At 44.0% G+C, this 16,497-nt stretch overlaps 1 protein-coding gene across 1 annotated transcript in view; it reads right to left on the minus strand.

Annotated features, from left to right (window-relative positions):
- gria1a (glutamate receptor, ionotropic, AMPA 1a) overlaps positions 1 to 16,497 on the minus strand; it is a 62,489-nt gene that overhangs the window by 37,985 nt on the left and 8,007 nt on the right. Inside the window, exons 3-4 of the mRNA XM_034543376.1 lie at positions 7,667 to 7,906; positions 3,657 to 3,841 (exon numbers count right to left, since the gene is read on the minus strand). Coding sequence (XP_034399267.1) covers positions 3,657 to 3,841; positions 7,667 to 7,906 — 425 coding nt within the window. The remainder of the gene's footprint in view (positions 1 to 3,656; positions 3,842 to 7,666; positions 7,907 to 16,497) is intronic.

Raw genomic sequence — 16,497 nt, forward strand, 5'->3', positions numbered from 1 at the left:
GAGGATGTGTCAGCACAAATAAAAGCAAATCAAACCCTGAAACAACCCGAGCTGACCATTTGAAAAGCCAGAAAGTATAGTTATAACAGAATAAACTTTTAAATGAAAAAAAGGGAAAGTGACTTAAAAAGGGCCCGAAATTGAATAAAAATGTAATTGAGTATTCCATTCTTAAAAGCAAAATGCACATAACATCATACTTCACATTCTCTAAGCTTTAACGTGCCCTAAAATAAGTAAACAATTTGTAAGTATAATACTGCATACTGCATGTATCTGCTTCCCTCCTCCTCCTCCTCCTCTGTTTTTAATAGTGTTCCTCTGAGAGCTCTTATTTGATCTTTGATCTAATATTTAAACAACTCACAATATTCTAGCATCCTAGAACTCCAACGGGATCTCACAACAATATCATCAAGTGCTGAACCGTGCACAAGCCCCCTCTCCCCTACACAGCTCTCCAATTGCAGGTCAGCCGAGCACCGAGGGGTCAGGGCAGCTTAGGTGTGTAGAGAAGCGCCAGATCTGGTTTATTTATAATAGAAATGGGCCCGTTGGGACACCAGTTTGACCGACGCTTGACTCTAGATGTGGTGTAGAGATAAGACAAAAATAAGTCAATAAATTAGCGTCTCGGCTGGTGGCACTCAAGGCAACTGCCTAAAAGAAAAAGAGCCTGCTGTACTGTACAACAAATATGTGTGTGTGTGTGTGTGTGTCATCCCCGTCACATAAAATAAGGCCGAGTGGGCAGCACTTATTCAAAGCCATGCACCATCCAATTAATAGCCTGAGGCCAGCAGATAAGAGGCTCATTCCACCGTCTCTGCTCGGGCACCACGCATGACCTCACACATTTTTCACTCCTCTCCCTCTCTGCGAGAATGTTCCCTCGCGATTACTTCAGGGAAGTGCACTCATTTGTTTGTGTGTTATGTGTGTCTAATGATGCTGTAGGTCATGACAGAAGGTGGCATTTGTTATTAATAGTGACCCCGGCACAAGGCGGGCCCTGCGGCCGAGTCCCGGGCGAGGAAAAAAAACGGAAGGGAAGGAGGAGAAGGCTAGACACTGGGGGGGAGCACACATTGCTGCCACAGTGGTTTGGATGCGAGTAGGTTTTTAATCATGTAATTAATTATATATTATAGAATAAGAGTCATTCACAGTTCAGCCCCAAGAGGACGGGTCACTTTTTCGTCTCTCGGAAACATTTTCTTCTGTTACGGATGTTCCCCGAGGAGAATACAACAACATTCAGTCCATGTGAGAAGTTGCCCGAAGGAATCTGTCAGTGACATTATCGCAGGGGAGAATCTGTGTTATAGATGTGTTTTGAAGGGCATAACAGGACCTGTCGTTTGAGGGCCACACCACTAGGGGGCGCTGCCACAGACTCAGCCGAGTAGATTTTTTATTCACATTTAATTTAATGTATCTGCTGGGGTGTGCCACCCAGATTGAGACTTGATCCGATGTTTGCATTCCTGTGTGTGCATGTGCGTCCAGAGAAATGTACGTTAACCGGATATATCGTTATTATTGTTGTCTTTATGATTCTATACTTGCAGTGTGTATAGAAATACGTAATTGAAATGCTGGACAGTTTTTTAAAAATCATTTTACTTAATATATATAATGCTGACAATGAGGCATACCGTTTATTGAATGCTTATTTAAATGTCTGGCGAATTCCTTATGTTACACACACAGGAAAGTGTGCATTGCATTAAAGTGCATTAAAGTGAGGCATCATTATTTACATCAACTCTCAGGGAACATAGGGAGTGCATTCTAGCAGATGCACACATCGTGATCATAACTGTGAGTAGCCAGTCTGTAACTATTGAGCCTCAGAAACAATATGAGATGAACAGAGGAGAGAGTTTAAAGGGCAACATAGACAGAGGTGTGTGTGTGTGTGTGTGTGTGTGTGTGTGTTCGCCACTATTTGGATGCACAGATGGGGCAATGTGGAGGCAGGGAGCAGATGTGGGTGATTGATGGTGGCCGTCTGAATGGAGAACTTCTCAGGCTGAGCTCCTGTAAACTGGTGAGAACTGATGCAATAACCTTAACTGTAGACACTGGGCCATCAATAACAATCACACAGAGCGGCCATTGCCTACACATATAGACCGGGGACTGTGTGTGTGTGTGTGTGTGTGTGGGATTGTGTGTGCGTGTGTTACGAACATCATCAAAGTGCATGTGTGTGCAACGTTTTTTTCTTCTTCTTATAAACAACAATATAAAAACAGATGAAAAATGCTATAAAAGTCATAAATCATACAAGTGACATAAACAAGCAGAACAATATCTATATGACAAATGCGTCATCTGATTCCGGGGATGCAACTGCATGCAAGTATTTAACTGTGGCTCGCTTTCGGTTCATGCACATCACGTGTGATGGCGGGGCGAAGGCGCAGGTGAAACACATTTTGTTAACGATAAGCCACGACAGCGAGCCAGCATGAATCGTACCAGAGCCAAGGAACGAGCTGACGTGAATGCATTCATTATTAATCACACCTGGAATGTTCCTTGTGTACAATCACAGTCGCAGATTTACTGCTCTACATTCTTTTCTGTCATTTTTTAAACAATGGGTACTTGATTGCAGACAGAGGGAGATAAATACCGTAGGTTAAACTGTCGCTAGCTAACTGAGCTACATGAGTTTGAATAAGCATTTCCTGTCTGATTTATTGTACAGGAAAATCTAATAAGGGTCCTATAAAGCACTTGATGGCAAAAGCTCTTGGCATCCTCACCAGTTTTCTGTTCATTTGTTCTCAAATAGCATTTTACAATTTCACAAGAGAAAAGGCTTTTAGCTGAAGGATTTATGCCCAGTTTAGTGCAGCACGATAAATACTCTGGTAACGAGCCTGGGTGGGATAGCTAGCAGGACAGAGTTGCTAACGCTACTCTCCATTATCCGTCATCCAGGACTGGCTTCCAGACAGTGATTGTAAACAAAATAGGCTCTTTCTTTTTTAATTCTTCTATAAATAATGTAACCTGTGACCTCACTAACTCATGTCGTGACATACTCGTTTTGTATGCATTTAGCTAGTTAGCCAGACATGCTAATGATTGCAGTTTTTAAGTGACACTTTTTAATGCAACTTTTACACTTTTGCTCCCGTGGTTTTGATTTTGAAAAGGCAAAAAAAATAAAGAAACCACCCTACAAACTGTTTAAATGTTGAGTAAAACTCGTACTACAGCCCCATGTGAACTCCTTGAATGTGCAGTGAAATCCAATGCTTGCCAGACCTAGTTAGGCTAGGCTTGAGGAATCTCTGTTTGGTGGAGAGGTTTAATGAACAGCCAATGGTGATGCCATGTTATACTTTCAGTGAGTAAGTGATGATCCTAGCACGGAACTGCAGACTACCAATGCTATATTATTTATCTCCTCTGTCCTTGATGCTCCAGGAGACTAAACACCACGGCAGAACGTATATATATATAATGTTCTGTATAAGTCCTTTAAAATTGACTGAGCATGTAAAACACCTACTTGAGTGCATAACATACACTATGGTTGTATTATGCTTTGAGGCCTTTCAGCTGAAATTGCATTATGCTCTTGCAACATAATTACATAATCCCTCTCAGTGCAGAAACAGAGAAAAGCTCTTTACCTTTCTGAGGATGCCAGTGAGCCTCTCGGTCTCACAATCGATGATAATCTGGCCCTCCTTCCTCTTGTCCAAATCCTGGAACACTTTCAAGAAGGAGGCCTCCGTCATGGTCTCCACATTGACCGACGTCACCTGCCAGTTCTTCTCCGCTGCTGTGTCCAGAACCTTCTGCAGCACCGACAGGCCTGGATAGAAGAGTGGAGAGGGGTGAAACTCTCATTGCAGGGAGTAAAGGGTTGGACACTTTCAGGAAATGTTCTGCAAAGACGTTCACGTTGAACAAAGCGATGAATGACTAGCCTACTGAGAGACTCTATGAAGCGATGTAAATGTACGTGCAGGTTAATCATATACAGTGTAAGGTAATGTAAAGTAAGGTTATCTTCATTATCTTCGAGGGGCAATTTCATACAATCGCACCAATGTCATTGAACGGACCAACAGCAGCAGGGACCAATGAGTGTGTGGAGCCATGTTATGAGCTGAGAGATAAATTACAATGTGGGAAAGAATCAGACGCTGTGCAGGAAACCAAACTGCTCTCGATCAGCTTACTCGTCAGAACCTCCCCTGTAGCTTCATAAAGGATAACGAGTGGGACAGTTCATTAAGCACTCTGACACGTACAGATGTGCTTTTTCAGTGCGTCTAGCGTGGGAATAAATAATCGCCACTTCCACACTAACAAATGACCAGCCCGCGTATCACCGGGGACGACACACTCACAGCCAGCTTTACGTCCTCGGAGCACCAATTACAGCCGCCGTTACTCAATTACTCGCCACTGCGCCTCGGAGACACCCGGGCACCATGGAGGCAGAGGTAGAGCAGCCAATGCGCTAAAGTCTCATGCTAAGACAGGAAATAAAAGGCGATTAGAGAACACACTGATCTTGAGCTCTGATTTACAATCTGACTCACTGTTGCACTCCTTTGCTGCTGGCAGTCGACCAATCTGATTCCTCTCGAGCTGGCAGCCACAATTGTTGCACAGAGTAAATAAAGTAATTCCACCCGCAGCGGACATTACCAAAATGAATTATAGCAATTACAAAATTAAGAAAATGTAAACTAATACACAATGTAGCAGCATTTGTTTTTTCTCCGCTAAGCTGGCAAACTCTGCTAGAGCCACCGTGGGCCTATACATAATGGGCTATCCTCCATGTGTGTTTGTCAATGTTCATAGAGGCATTCAGCTAATGTAAATGTGGCTTATCCACAACAACAGCAGCACAGACCTTGTCAAAAGAAGAATGAGAACGGAATAGTCACAGCCTCTGAAAGATGATTGCCTGGCCTTATTAAAATGCATGCCAGCTGCTCTCCAGGAAATTCCTGCTGCCCATTTGACACCAGGTGATTAAGAAATGAAAGACGGATGCTGTTTCAGCTCCACATATGACCACAATACAGGTACAGGTATATAAATTAGACACCTCCGGAAAAACATGTTCATGGTGACGTGTAGCACCTTTCACGGTGTCGCCATCCATTCACTGTGGCTCATGAATAATTGTAGTCCTTGGTGAAAATTATGATAAGCATGGCAACACATGGGGGGGGCGGTTAATCATGACCGTGAATAAGGCCAGTGGGTCCTGAAGTGACTAGGCAACAGTCATTGAATGGAGTCAAGTCCTGGTTTCAGCACCATGGAGAGCGCCATGCAGCATAATCTGACCCGGCAGTTTTAAAGGAAGCTCGGCTCCACTAAAGCAGTTGATTTGATCTTTTCATTTGTCTGTAAATCTGGTCTTGCATTACGTACATTAAGTTCCAGCGCTTGAGCTAGATGAGCTAGAATAGGCGTGTTGTTCATTTTCTCTTTTGTTGAGGATGTTTTGTACTGTAAAGTATTACAGAGAGTCAACTTTCCTTCAATGTTATCAGTGTGGCTGGAGTATTACATTTCTTATCTTTTCCTATCTCTCCCATCTATTCTTCCTTTCTTCCCTTTTTAGTCTCACTGCGTTTGCAATGAATTTCCTCTCGCCTTTGCAAATGTAGCTATGTGGGTTATGCACCCCTATAAATCAGAGGCAGCTTGACAGGGAGGCTCGTGAGACTGGCCAAGGTAAAAATGCTCCTCAAAAGGCATCCTGCAAGAGAATAATATCATAATAGAATCTGGCTGTCATAAGCATCCTTCTGGCCAGAGGCAATACACAGAGACCTGGGCACCAGGCAATCGGGAGTAGAGAAAATAACACTTTGGGGAAACCATTTTCTGAATATTGTTTATGATAGGTTTAATGGGCTATCAAATTACTTTTTTTCGTTCTTGGATTTTGAAAATAAAAACGAGAGGCACTTTTATTAGCATATGCTGTGCGGAAAAGACAGCAAGAGAGATTGAGTGGGAAAGAAATGTGGAAAAAATGTTCTACACACTAAAAGTGTTGCTGGGGTTTTGAGCTCTTCAGAATGTTGCCCTTCTCCATGCCCCTTGGAGGTTGTGACATAAACCCCCAGTCGGATTCAAATAAATATTTAAGCTCTACACTACACTGCGTATGGTATATTTGTATGCCAGTGTACACTAATCGAAAAACGGAAGTATAAATAAATTAGACTAGAGAACCTTTGACCTTATAGGCAATATCCCCTAACAGTCCTTAAAAAAAATAGATTATTTGGAAAAAGCACACACACAAATGCAGAGACACATTTTTTTCTTAAAGGCTTAAAATAACTCTGTAGGAAGGGTGACTACAGCGTAGTATCCAGGCAACAGAGGACTACTGATATGAATTCCACCTGCTCCATCCCACCGCTCAATCACACAGAAGTGACCCTGCACAGACACAGACACAGACACACACACACACACACACACACACACACACACACACACACACACACACACACACACACACACACACACACACACACACACACACACACACACACACACACACACACACACACACACACACACACACACACACACACACACACACACACACACACACACACTCTCTCTACTACCCAACAGTTTGTGAGTTGGTAATGAAGGGATCACAGAAGATAGAAAAAAATATAATCTGTGTGAAATGTGTGGTGCTCGGCCATTCTAAATCAATGAGTAGAGACCACTGTGAAACCTCCCCTGCCATCGCACTGTGTGCTCTGCAGAGTGGCATGATGCCATCGGTCTTTTAAAGCTGACTTAAGGCTGCTTATGTCTCTCACACAAGTGCAAACTAGCAGTAATTTGCATGTGCAAAATGTGCACACATGCATAAAGTGTGCATGCTTTTGGGCCTACTCACACAAAAATACACCCTTCACAGTATTGATACAAAAACCCACAACACCTGGGACAGATGGCATGGCCTTATGGGAAGGCTACAGCTGATTGGCCCGAGAGGGGAGAAAGAGAAGGAGGCTGACAAGTGCGCTGCTTCTATTTCTGCAGGACTGTTTCCAAGATGTTTAAATTGTATGCTTCAGCATTATTCATTGAACTGCTGAAGGGCCGCTTAATGAAGAGCTGCATCTTTTGTTCCATTGTGTGATTCATCTGCTAGTCAGTGCAGGTCAATGTTTTTTTTTAAAACTGTTTTCCATCTGCACAAAGATGGTGGTTGGGAAAAAGATGTCCTGATGGCTGCTCATTGCTGCACAATGGCAACGATTGACCCCATTGCTGTCGCCATGGCAATATGAAGACGACTAATGTTGGTTAGTTCAATGACTGGTTTTCCCTCTTATCCTCATCATGTGACTGGACTGCACTTAAACTGCTTTTTAAACGTGTTTGAAGCATTTATATAGGTTGGTATTCAAACATTTAAGATGTTTCAGACATTTACATCTGTTTGTAATGGATAACAATTGAAAACCTTCACATGCAATATTTTAGAGAATATTCTTCATGCATACCTCACAGTCACATCAGCGTAAAGGCTGTGTTCACCAAACATAAAGGTGTCCACAAAAAAAGGACTATATATAATATATATAGTCAGATGTGAAATGAAATAAATGAGTTCCAAGCCTCCTACCTGAGTCAGAGCTGTACATGTAGACAAACTTGGTCCATCCGTAGTGGTCGATCACTCCCACCAGAGCGTACTGGACCTCGGGCCTCAGCTGGATGACGAACTGGTTGGCCGTCTCGATGGGGAAGGACGGCGTGACGAAGCAGACGTGCAGCGCGCCGCAGAAGGACATGAGCATGTTGACCGTCTTCCTGTCGTACAGGCCGATGATGGCGTACACGCCTTTGGAGAACTGGGAGCAAACTGCCAGAGAGAAGCAACAAAAAGAAAACAGTGAGAGAAAGTTAGTCTTTGGAATACAAAATGAAAATGAGTTGCACGGCAACAATTAAGCTTCATAAAGTGGGTTTAACTGCGTAGACCAATTCACACTCTGCATGATGCAACACAATGTTCATCTGATCATATAGTCTCACATCTTTACACAACACCTACATTCTATCTTGTCCTGTAATCGTTAAATCTGGGAGATTATGATGTTCAATGCCTTTTTATTTGTCTTATGCTTAGTAGAGCAAACAACTAATCAATGAATGAATAATGGAAATAGTCAATAGTTGTATTGAATTTGTTCTTGAATGAACTTAATCTAGCTGTGAATCGAGTTTGAGGTAGTGTGGAAGTTCTCATTGTGCTTTTGTTTTAATTGTATCGCCCAAATGTGTAAAAAAGAAGCTATCCACTTATGTATCCCCAAATCTCAAAAGAGAGAGCAAAAGAGATGTCTGTCATTGGAAACAATTTTTCATCACAGAGTGCCTTTGCGTCCTCAGTTGAAAACAGCGCTAATGGCCCCGTCCTTGCCTCAATTCAACTACTCAGTGACATGTTTGTGCAGAGCTGGCCAGTTTGTCCATCTGTGTACCACCAGTCTGTGTGTTTGCCATCAGCGAGAGCTGCAGAGGTTGAAGGCAGATTAGGAGGAGAGGTTAATCAATGCATCCCCTGGGTTCCATTGACATTATACTGGCAGGAGGCGGTTTGCCCCCCCCCCCCCACCCCCACCCCACCCCACCCCACTCCACTCCACTCTCTCCATTTCTCTTTCTCCCATTGTCTGCTTACACCCTCCGAGATCTCAAAAAATAGTATGTGTATGTCCACAGTCTTCTCTTTGGGAAGGTGTGTCCTCTCATTGGCTCTCGGCACTCGCAGGTCTGGCCCGGGCTATTTTCTGCCACGCCGATGGGTGGGGCCTTACTTATCTCAGTATTTACTAAACAGATTGAAGCCGCTGCCTGTCCCTGCGTGAGGGCCAGCTCGCTGCTAGGAGCTGAGGGCAAGACAGAGAGAGGATGGCCCAAGCCCAAAACGCCGAACCCGTCACAGACCTGCACCCGCCGGGCAGGCACGTGTGTGTGTGACGGAGATAGAGGGAGAGGGATGACATTCAGCCGTATCACAGAAAAATACATGTGCGCACACACACACATACACACACACACACACATGCAGTTTACAGTGCCCCAAAAGCCTGGTGACTCACCCTACTTAAAGCAAGCCCTGAAATAGACATTTTGAGCCTCGCCACACTGACTCAGTAACAGAACTATCTTTCCTTCATGGTCCGCACACGCTGTTGCTATTAAATAGACACCCTCTCAGCTATTGCTTTCCACCAGCACACATTTATATTTCCCCTTACAATTTTCTAGGACCAATTTCAGCGGTGGCCTCCATGTTCTGCCTGGATGAAAGGTAATAAGAGCTTGTTTGACTTTTTGTGCAGTGTCCCATTACTCTGCCCTGCAGCAGGTTACCATGTCTCGCTGAATACAAGTCATTTCTCATACCTACCAGTATGTGTGTCCGACAGAAGAAGAAGAAAAAAAACACGCAGCCATGTGGCACGGACCTCCTGCTCCGAGCTGGCAAGAGAAGCATGTGCTCGTCTAATTCGACAAGAGCGTGACACAGAACATTAGTGTAACTCTGTCAGCGGTCTCGGGTTCTGATAGCAGCATAGCGGAGCGGTGTGTTTGGGTGCGAGCGGCTTGTTAGTGCTGCTCCACATGTGTAACGACATTGGAGGCGTGGCGGAGAGAGACCCAAAGTGACTCGAAGACCCCGGCAACACCTGTCCACCCTGGCAACTCTGTGTCTCCTCGCCACAGTTACAGCTGCCACGGCGGCAGAACTGAGGTTGCCCGGGCAACGGCCTGTGTCTCTGGCAGGGATTACAGTAGCTCAGAGCTGCTATGGGAGATGAAGTGGAAAACGTGAGTGTTTGGACATTTTGTCATAATTAGGTTCCCCCTCAAGGAATTAGCAAATGTGCAAAACTGACTTGACTTTGCAAAACCCCCTCTGATAATTTCTCAAATAATGGAGGATTTGCACATTTTCCACAGCGGCGCATTTTAGTTTACACTCGAAAACCGACCAAATCCAAAAGCCTCTTCAGCTCACAGACGATGCAGGGAACGCTCACCGGAACTGTCTTCTGATGTTATATTTTCACCCGTCCTAAACTTTTCCTGGGAAATGAACAGGAAGTTGATTTGCATTTGCAGGTGGTCAAAGAGTTTCGAACCGCATGAGAAAAGGGAAGAAAATAAACTCAAATCCCAAAGGTACTGATACTCGCACAACAGGAGGAGCTGTCAGAAACAACTCCCGCAGCTACTGCCTCCCCTGTTCTCTGTTTCCTGTGCCCCACAGCTGTTCCTCTGCTTAGCATGAGCCACATATCAAATGACAGACGTGTCTGTGCCGGCTGCACAAAGAGGGCGTGTTAGTGACAGTCGTTCCTGCATCTGAAGTTGTGGATGGAGGAGAGGGTGATGCTACTACAGGGTGGTAGGCAATCCATCGTTCTGCTCGTGAATGTTTATAAGCCCCCGTTAGAAATTCACACAGTACGAGTGGACCATTGATGGGTCGCTCCTAAAAATAAAAGTCTGACTTTGAATTCATGACTGCATTGATAATGAAGTTTTAAAAAGATATAAGTATTTGGGAAAAAAAACAATTCACTTACGGAGGACTTGGTTTGCAGCCTGGATCGTATTTTACAGATGTTCAGATGTAAACGAAAACAGAATCTATAAATAAAGAAATTATACTGATATCAAAGTGAGTGAAAAATCAAAGTGATTTTAATGGGCACCATGCAAACACAGGATTATTTTTGACAAAGGTGTCAAGGTGCCCTTGTGCACGGTACCTGCCTCCCAGCTGCTCCACTGGAGCTACACACACTAACCTGTGTACAGTAGAGGACTGTGGAATTGCAGAGCAGGCTCCTTCATGCGTGTGTTTGTGATTCTTTTTTTCAAATAGCTCTGCATTGCTTGATATGTCAAAGGAAATCAATACGGCTGGATTGAATTGTACCGGCTGCACAAAACAATTTCTCAAATTCATTTTTAGGGCAAGCTGCAACGAGGGTTTGCAAGAATCAATATGAGGAATGTCTGTGGAGCGTGCTGGCTCAGGAAAAACATGTACGCCAGGCTCATGGGTTTACCGTGACCGCACGCCAACCACAGACTCTGATAAGGACGTTGTATACATTATACGCCTCCGCAAACACACACTGAAGGAACACAGGGCTTCTACTATTTCCTCCCTCAGGGACTTGCATGCCCATTATCCTGTGCAACATTAAGGTCTCACAGCAGGAAGCTGGGTTCAGCTGGAGAGAACGTACTGATTGGAGGGTTCATGTTCAGCCATCTGTAAAGGGCCCTTTTCTTTTTTTTCTTCTTTAAAGGAGCTTCACTGCTGATGACTGACATGTTCGGGAACTCTTTTGTACTGTGCCACGCACATAGTCTATGTTTATCAATGGCCGGAGGTGGTATGGGGGGGCCCTGCCATCGATAAACATAGACCATGGAATGGAAAAGTGAGCAGCTGCATCTAGTCCAACTATCCTCCGCCTTACTATAACCCTGCCAGATTGACTCCTGGAGTCACGTACCACCTTCAGTCAGTGAGTCTCAATCCTATTACTCCACCCGGGTTTATGTCTTCCATCCAATGTCACCTTTACACCACAGATTTCCGTCTGATGCCCGAGGAGGTCAAATCTGTTTTCCTTTTTCAGTCAAAACTGCTCGCAAGGACACTATACCATAGGGCTGCAACTGTCTATTATTATCACCATAAACTAATTACTTTTTTTATTATTCAATTAATCATTTACTCCGCATGTCACAATCTCCACACCTCAAGGCAACCGCTTCAAAAGTCTTGTTGTTTTCCGATCAACGGTGCAAAACCCAGAGATATAATCATCATGATATAAAAGAAAATCTTTAAATCTGAGAAGCTGGAAGCAGAATTCATTGTTGTGTAGCCATGCTAGCAAACAAGGTCTAGGGATGGTCCCTCATCCGCCTCAGCTGGTTTCAGTGCCAAGTAGCAGATATTAGGATGCTCAACTTTAATTGTTTAAGCTGTGTTTCATGAGGGGAGAACATTATTCTACTGAAGAGCAGCGCAATGTACAATGTTTTACCACAAAGCTTTCATCACAGAAGGATGAAAGACTTGTGTGCAGCCACACAAGTCTTGTAGGTGCTTATATTACCACTGCAGGTTTGGGCTTCAGGGTCAGGGTGCCGACTGTGAAGCAGAAGGTCCCTGGATCCTGTCTGCTTGGGCACCTTCGTCGCATCACATTTGCCATCTCCACCTATCCGCTCATTTCCTGTCATCTGCGAACTGTTAGCTATATAGGACAGGCATAAAATACCCCGCCAAAATAATTATATATATATATATATATATACGGTTAAAAAAAAAGAATCCAGTATGAAAACAGATTTTTCGTTTGGGCTGTCCTACTGTTCTTTTCCTTGGCTGGTGAAGACTCTTTCTAACGAGGAGGTACGCTCTACTATCGTTTCCAGATTTAGTTCAAGTTGTCCATTCAAAAGATGAGACGGATGGCAGGAGCAGGGAGGGTCGCTCAATCAGCCACAGAGCACCAGACACTGGAGGACGCACACAATCACCCTCCACTCAGCCACCCATGGCTAATAACTGTCAGATGATGTGTGTAATAAAAACAGAGAGCATGTTGTAGTCCCACTGGTCCCATCCATCTTTCCGGAGAGCTAATCAGCTACGTTAATGAGCGGCAGGGCAAAAGGAGTCGATAGCCGATCCACACGCGGACATTTGCTACCTGCACCCGCTTCAACCCCCAAAAAAGAAGAACAAATTGTCTCGCAGGGTTTGACATGAGAGCTTCTCTCACACAGCTTGTGCTTGTGAAGAATCCCTCGGGTGACGGGTGGGGGCGCCTCCTCCGTGAGCCCTCCAACACAGAATTACTCATACAGCGCTATGAGTGGCTGCACGAAATGAGGAAATAGTCTAATTGCCATTTCATTTGTTTGTTTTTGACCAATATTGCGATTCACCATCGTGCCTTTACTTGAATAAAATCTGAAAAAAATACCAACAAACAGGCCTGTTGTGGACTTTAATACAAGAAAGGTAAATATGAATCTTTCTGATCTCCTGTCAGTTAAATCAACTATATCACACAAACTAAAGAGCGCACTTTACTTGTTGTAAACCACTCCGGCTTCAGCTTCCAGACCGTGGTCGAGAAGCGCAGCGGAGACTTTATTCTACCAACGTTGACGCGTCAGGGCCCTTTACTTCAGCCAGAAAGCAGGAAGCAAGACACAGGACTTTAATCGGGAATTAGGGAGCTGCAGCTTTTATTGATAGCCAAACTGAAACCTACACTGTATATTTGCTCTCGCTCGGCAACATGCTGAACTGTTCCCCGAAGGAGCTGTGCTACTCCTATAACAATAACATATAAACATGTGGATTGCATGGTTTTCTTCTGTAGTGGAGGGCAGCGTTAAGACCCTGTGGTAAATTAATTGCAGCTTTTTGCATTTTTTTAACTGCGTTCTTTAACATCGCAATGTCGATTTGAATGCAAAGAATTGTTCAGCCATTCACAGTGTAATATCTGCTTCTCTTCAGTGGACAGAGACCCAGAGGGGACAGATAACCGATGTGGATCTGCATGAAAGTCTCCAGACATTACTGAGTAGGAGGGTTTTACTGCGAGGACAGTTTTCTCCTAGATCTCCTACAAACGACTTGAAATTCATAATGAAAATGATTCGTTCCATGATAATGTGTCAATGTAGGCTACTGCAAAATGATGATCTCATCCATGCAGACGAGTCAAGACTTGCAAAACTGATTTTTAGAGGTTTTTAGGTGGGGGCGGGCTTTGCCTCACTGCCTTTCTGCCTCCTGAGAGTATCCATATGCCCCATGGAGGGGTGCGCTCCACAGAGGTTCGCTCGCTATTTCCCAGTATAAACAAATAAAATTGTGTTCCTGTCACTGTTGTTACTGTTGTATGTGGAGAAATAAAATGTATGAGAGCGAGAATAATAGAGAAAAGTAAGGAAAAGATAAATGAGGAGTCGATGGGAAGACAGAAAGAAAAAAACTGAAGAAATTAGAGAAAGATGGCAGACAGGGAGACTCTAAACTCTCAAGCTTCCACCGCTGGGAATAGCAGTGCAGCTGACCAGCCAAACAGATCTTAGATTAATGCCGAGAAGCGTTGGATACTCATGAGAGATTACATCAGTCGAAACGGGGGTAATGGAAGGTTAATAAGGATGAGCCAAAAAAGCAAGCGTGTCTTGAAAATGTAGGTGAGGGCGCACGTCAGGCAAAGCCGGAGAGGAGAGGAAGCAGAAGCATTAGTGTCTGTGAGAGATGACAGAGAGACTGCTGGGAACAAAGGGAACAGATGCCAGCCTAGCAGTGGGGAAACAGGCAGCACACGGAGAAATCTAGATTTCTGCTATTTCCTCTAAGTAATAAAACAATGGCCCCGCATCGCCTCATTAAATGGGTAATCGAGGGTGTGAGAGCACTCCCCTCGGCTCCGAACATATCTCTATTTCTCTCTCTCTCTCTCTCTGCCTGTGTCTCACTCTCTAACCCTTTCGCGCGAGGCCATTGTCTCTCCTCCTCGCTGTTTCGACACGTTTTCAACCTGGCTCGCTGCGGAGCCCTGCCGCCTGCCGAATAAATGCTTACCTGGGCAGCGGGTCAGAAACCCAGCGGAGACCAACTCCTGTCAGGGGGTATGGAAACTCCAATTATCTCCTTAACAATCATCCCATCGCAATTATCTCCCCATCTGCGTATCAGTGTCGACAGGTGCATAGGGACGGTCCCGCTCACACACCTTCTCTCACGGAAGAAGTGATGAAGGTGGATATGTGGAGCAGGAAGAGCCAACCACACAACCTGCATGCTAATTCATTAGGAACTGCTGTATCCATTTTTTTTTTTTTTTTATTCTCTTCAACAAATTCCTGCCGAGCCAGTGGGAAATTGAGTTTTCTTAAAAAGACATGAGCAGAATCTATGAACCAGGAACGCTGCATTCATTTATGACTAACTGTTATTGCTTATAAGCTGTACATCATTTATGTGATTAATCAGGCAATCCAAAATATATAGAACACTGAAAAATAATAATAATATAATAATAATTCCCCAAGATGACGTTTTCAAGTAAATTCTTTCATTTGAGAAGCTAACAGTTGTCAATTTTGTTTGATAAATGACTTAAATTAATAATTGATTAATGTTAATTGTCAATCACGAGAGTATATTTTGGTAAATAACAGTGAACAAAACATTTGAAAAAAGGCATTTCATTTTACCAATGTACCAGTTTGCTAACAGCAAATGTCCAATCATAGACTAGCAACCGTAACCAGGCATGCCAGGTTGTCTTTGCATTTCTCCTCATGTTGAAATGATGTGCATGGGGCTCGGAGAATAGGTGCAATATCTATAACATTTGGAGGGTGTAGTCACAAAAGGTAAAAGTGTAAGGGCTTAATTAAACAAGCCACCTTTGTTTGAAGTAAAGGACTCTTTGCTTAAATTATTCTTTGACTTTCAAGCCAATCTGCAACAGTAATTGTTGTAAACTATCTCCGGTGCAAGATCAGAACATCGCAACATGAACTAAATCATTAAAATGTTAAAGCTGCATGTGTTTACCTTCAGTAGCTACCGTAGCATAGTGCTAATGCTAGTTAGTTAATGATGAGCACATGCACTCTGATAATGTTAGCGCCACAGGTCTCTACGTAGAAACATAACATTTTAGAAACGTATATATATCCTTCCGACATCTCCGCGTAACGAGTATCACTCATACGCAACGTTTAACCACGGCGAGCTCCACAAAGCCCAGCCTCAAAAGGAAGAATATCTGAAACAATCTATGGAGCGGAGCCGCCTAGTTGGAGCTGGCTGAGGCTACGCTGTAATTGGCCAGTCTGTGTTCCGGTGACATGACATTGAGAGCGGTCAATTATATACAGCAGATCTCCAATATCATCTTGTATTAGTCTGACTCACAGATGTGTAACATTAGACTCAACTAACAGATATAAGAGGATATAACCGTAATACAACCTGTGGGAGTAAACACGTTCATATTGCCTGGTATACATTGCCGTCCAGTCCTCACATAATAAAATATATATTTTTTCCTTTGTTTCCCCAACTTTCTCCAACTGTAGCAGGTCTGGTGTCATGGCAAGGCAGTTATTAAGTGCTGCGAGCATCTGCGAACAACAGCAGCCCTGAGCTGTCCCTGTAAGAGCAGTTACAATATGTCACCGCGTATAATATGCTTGTAGGCTTTGTTCCTCATTAAAGAACACAGAAGCTCCTGAGATGTACCGTGTGACAAACGACGAACCCGCTCCTGTCTTCGCCGCAAAAACATGACAGCTGCCACCATCCGGCGCTCGTCCCTTCCACCCCGCAGCACAAATCCTGGTCCTCATCGCCGAACACATTGT

The sequence above is a fragment of the Cyclopterus lumpus genome, chromosome 10, assembly GCF_009769545.1.
Source record: "Cyclopterus lumpus isolate fCycLum1 chromosome 10, fCycLum1.pri, whole genome shotgun sequence".
Classification (NCBI taxonomy): domain Eukaryota; kingdom Metazoa; phylum Chordata; class Actinopteri; order Perciformes; family Cyclopteridae; genus Cyclopterus; species Cyclopterus lumpus.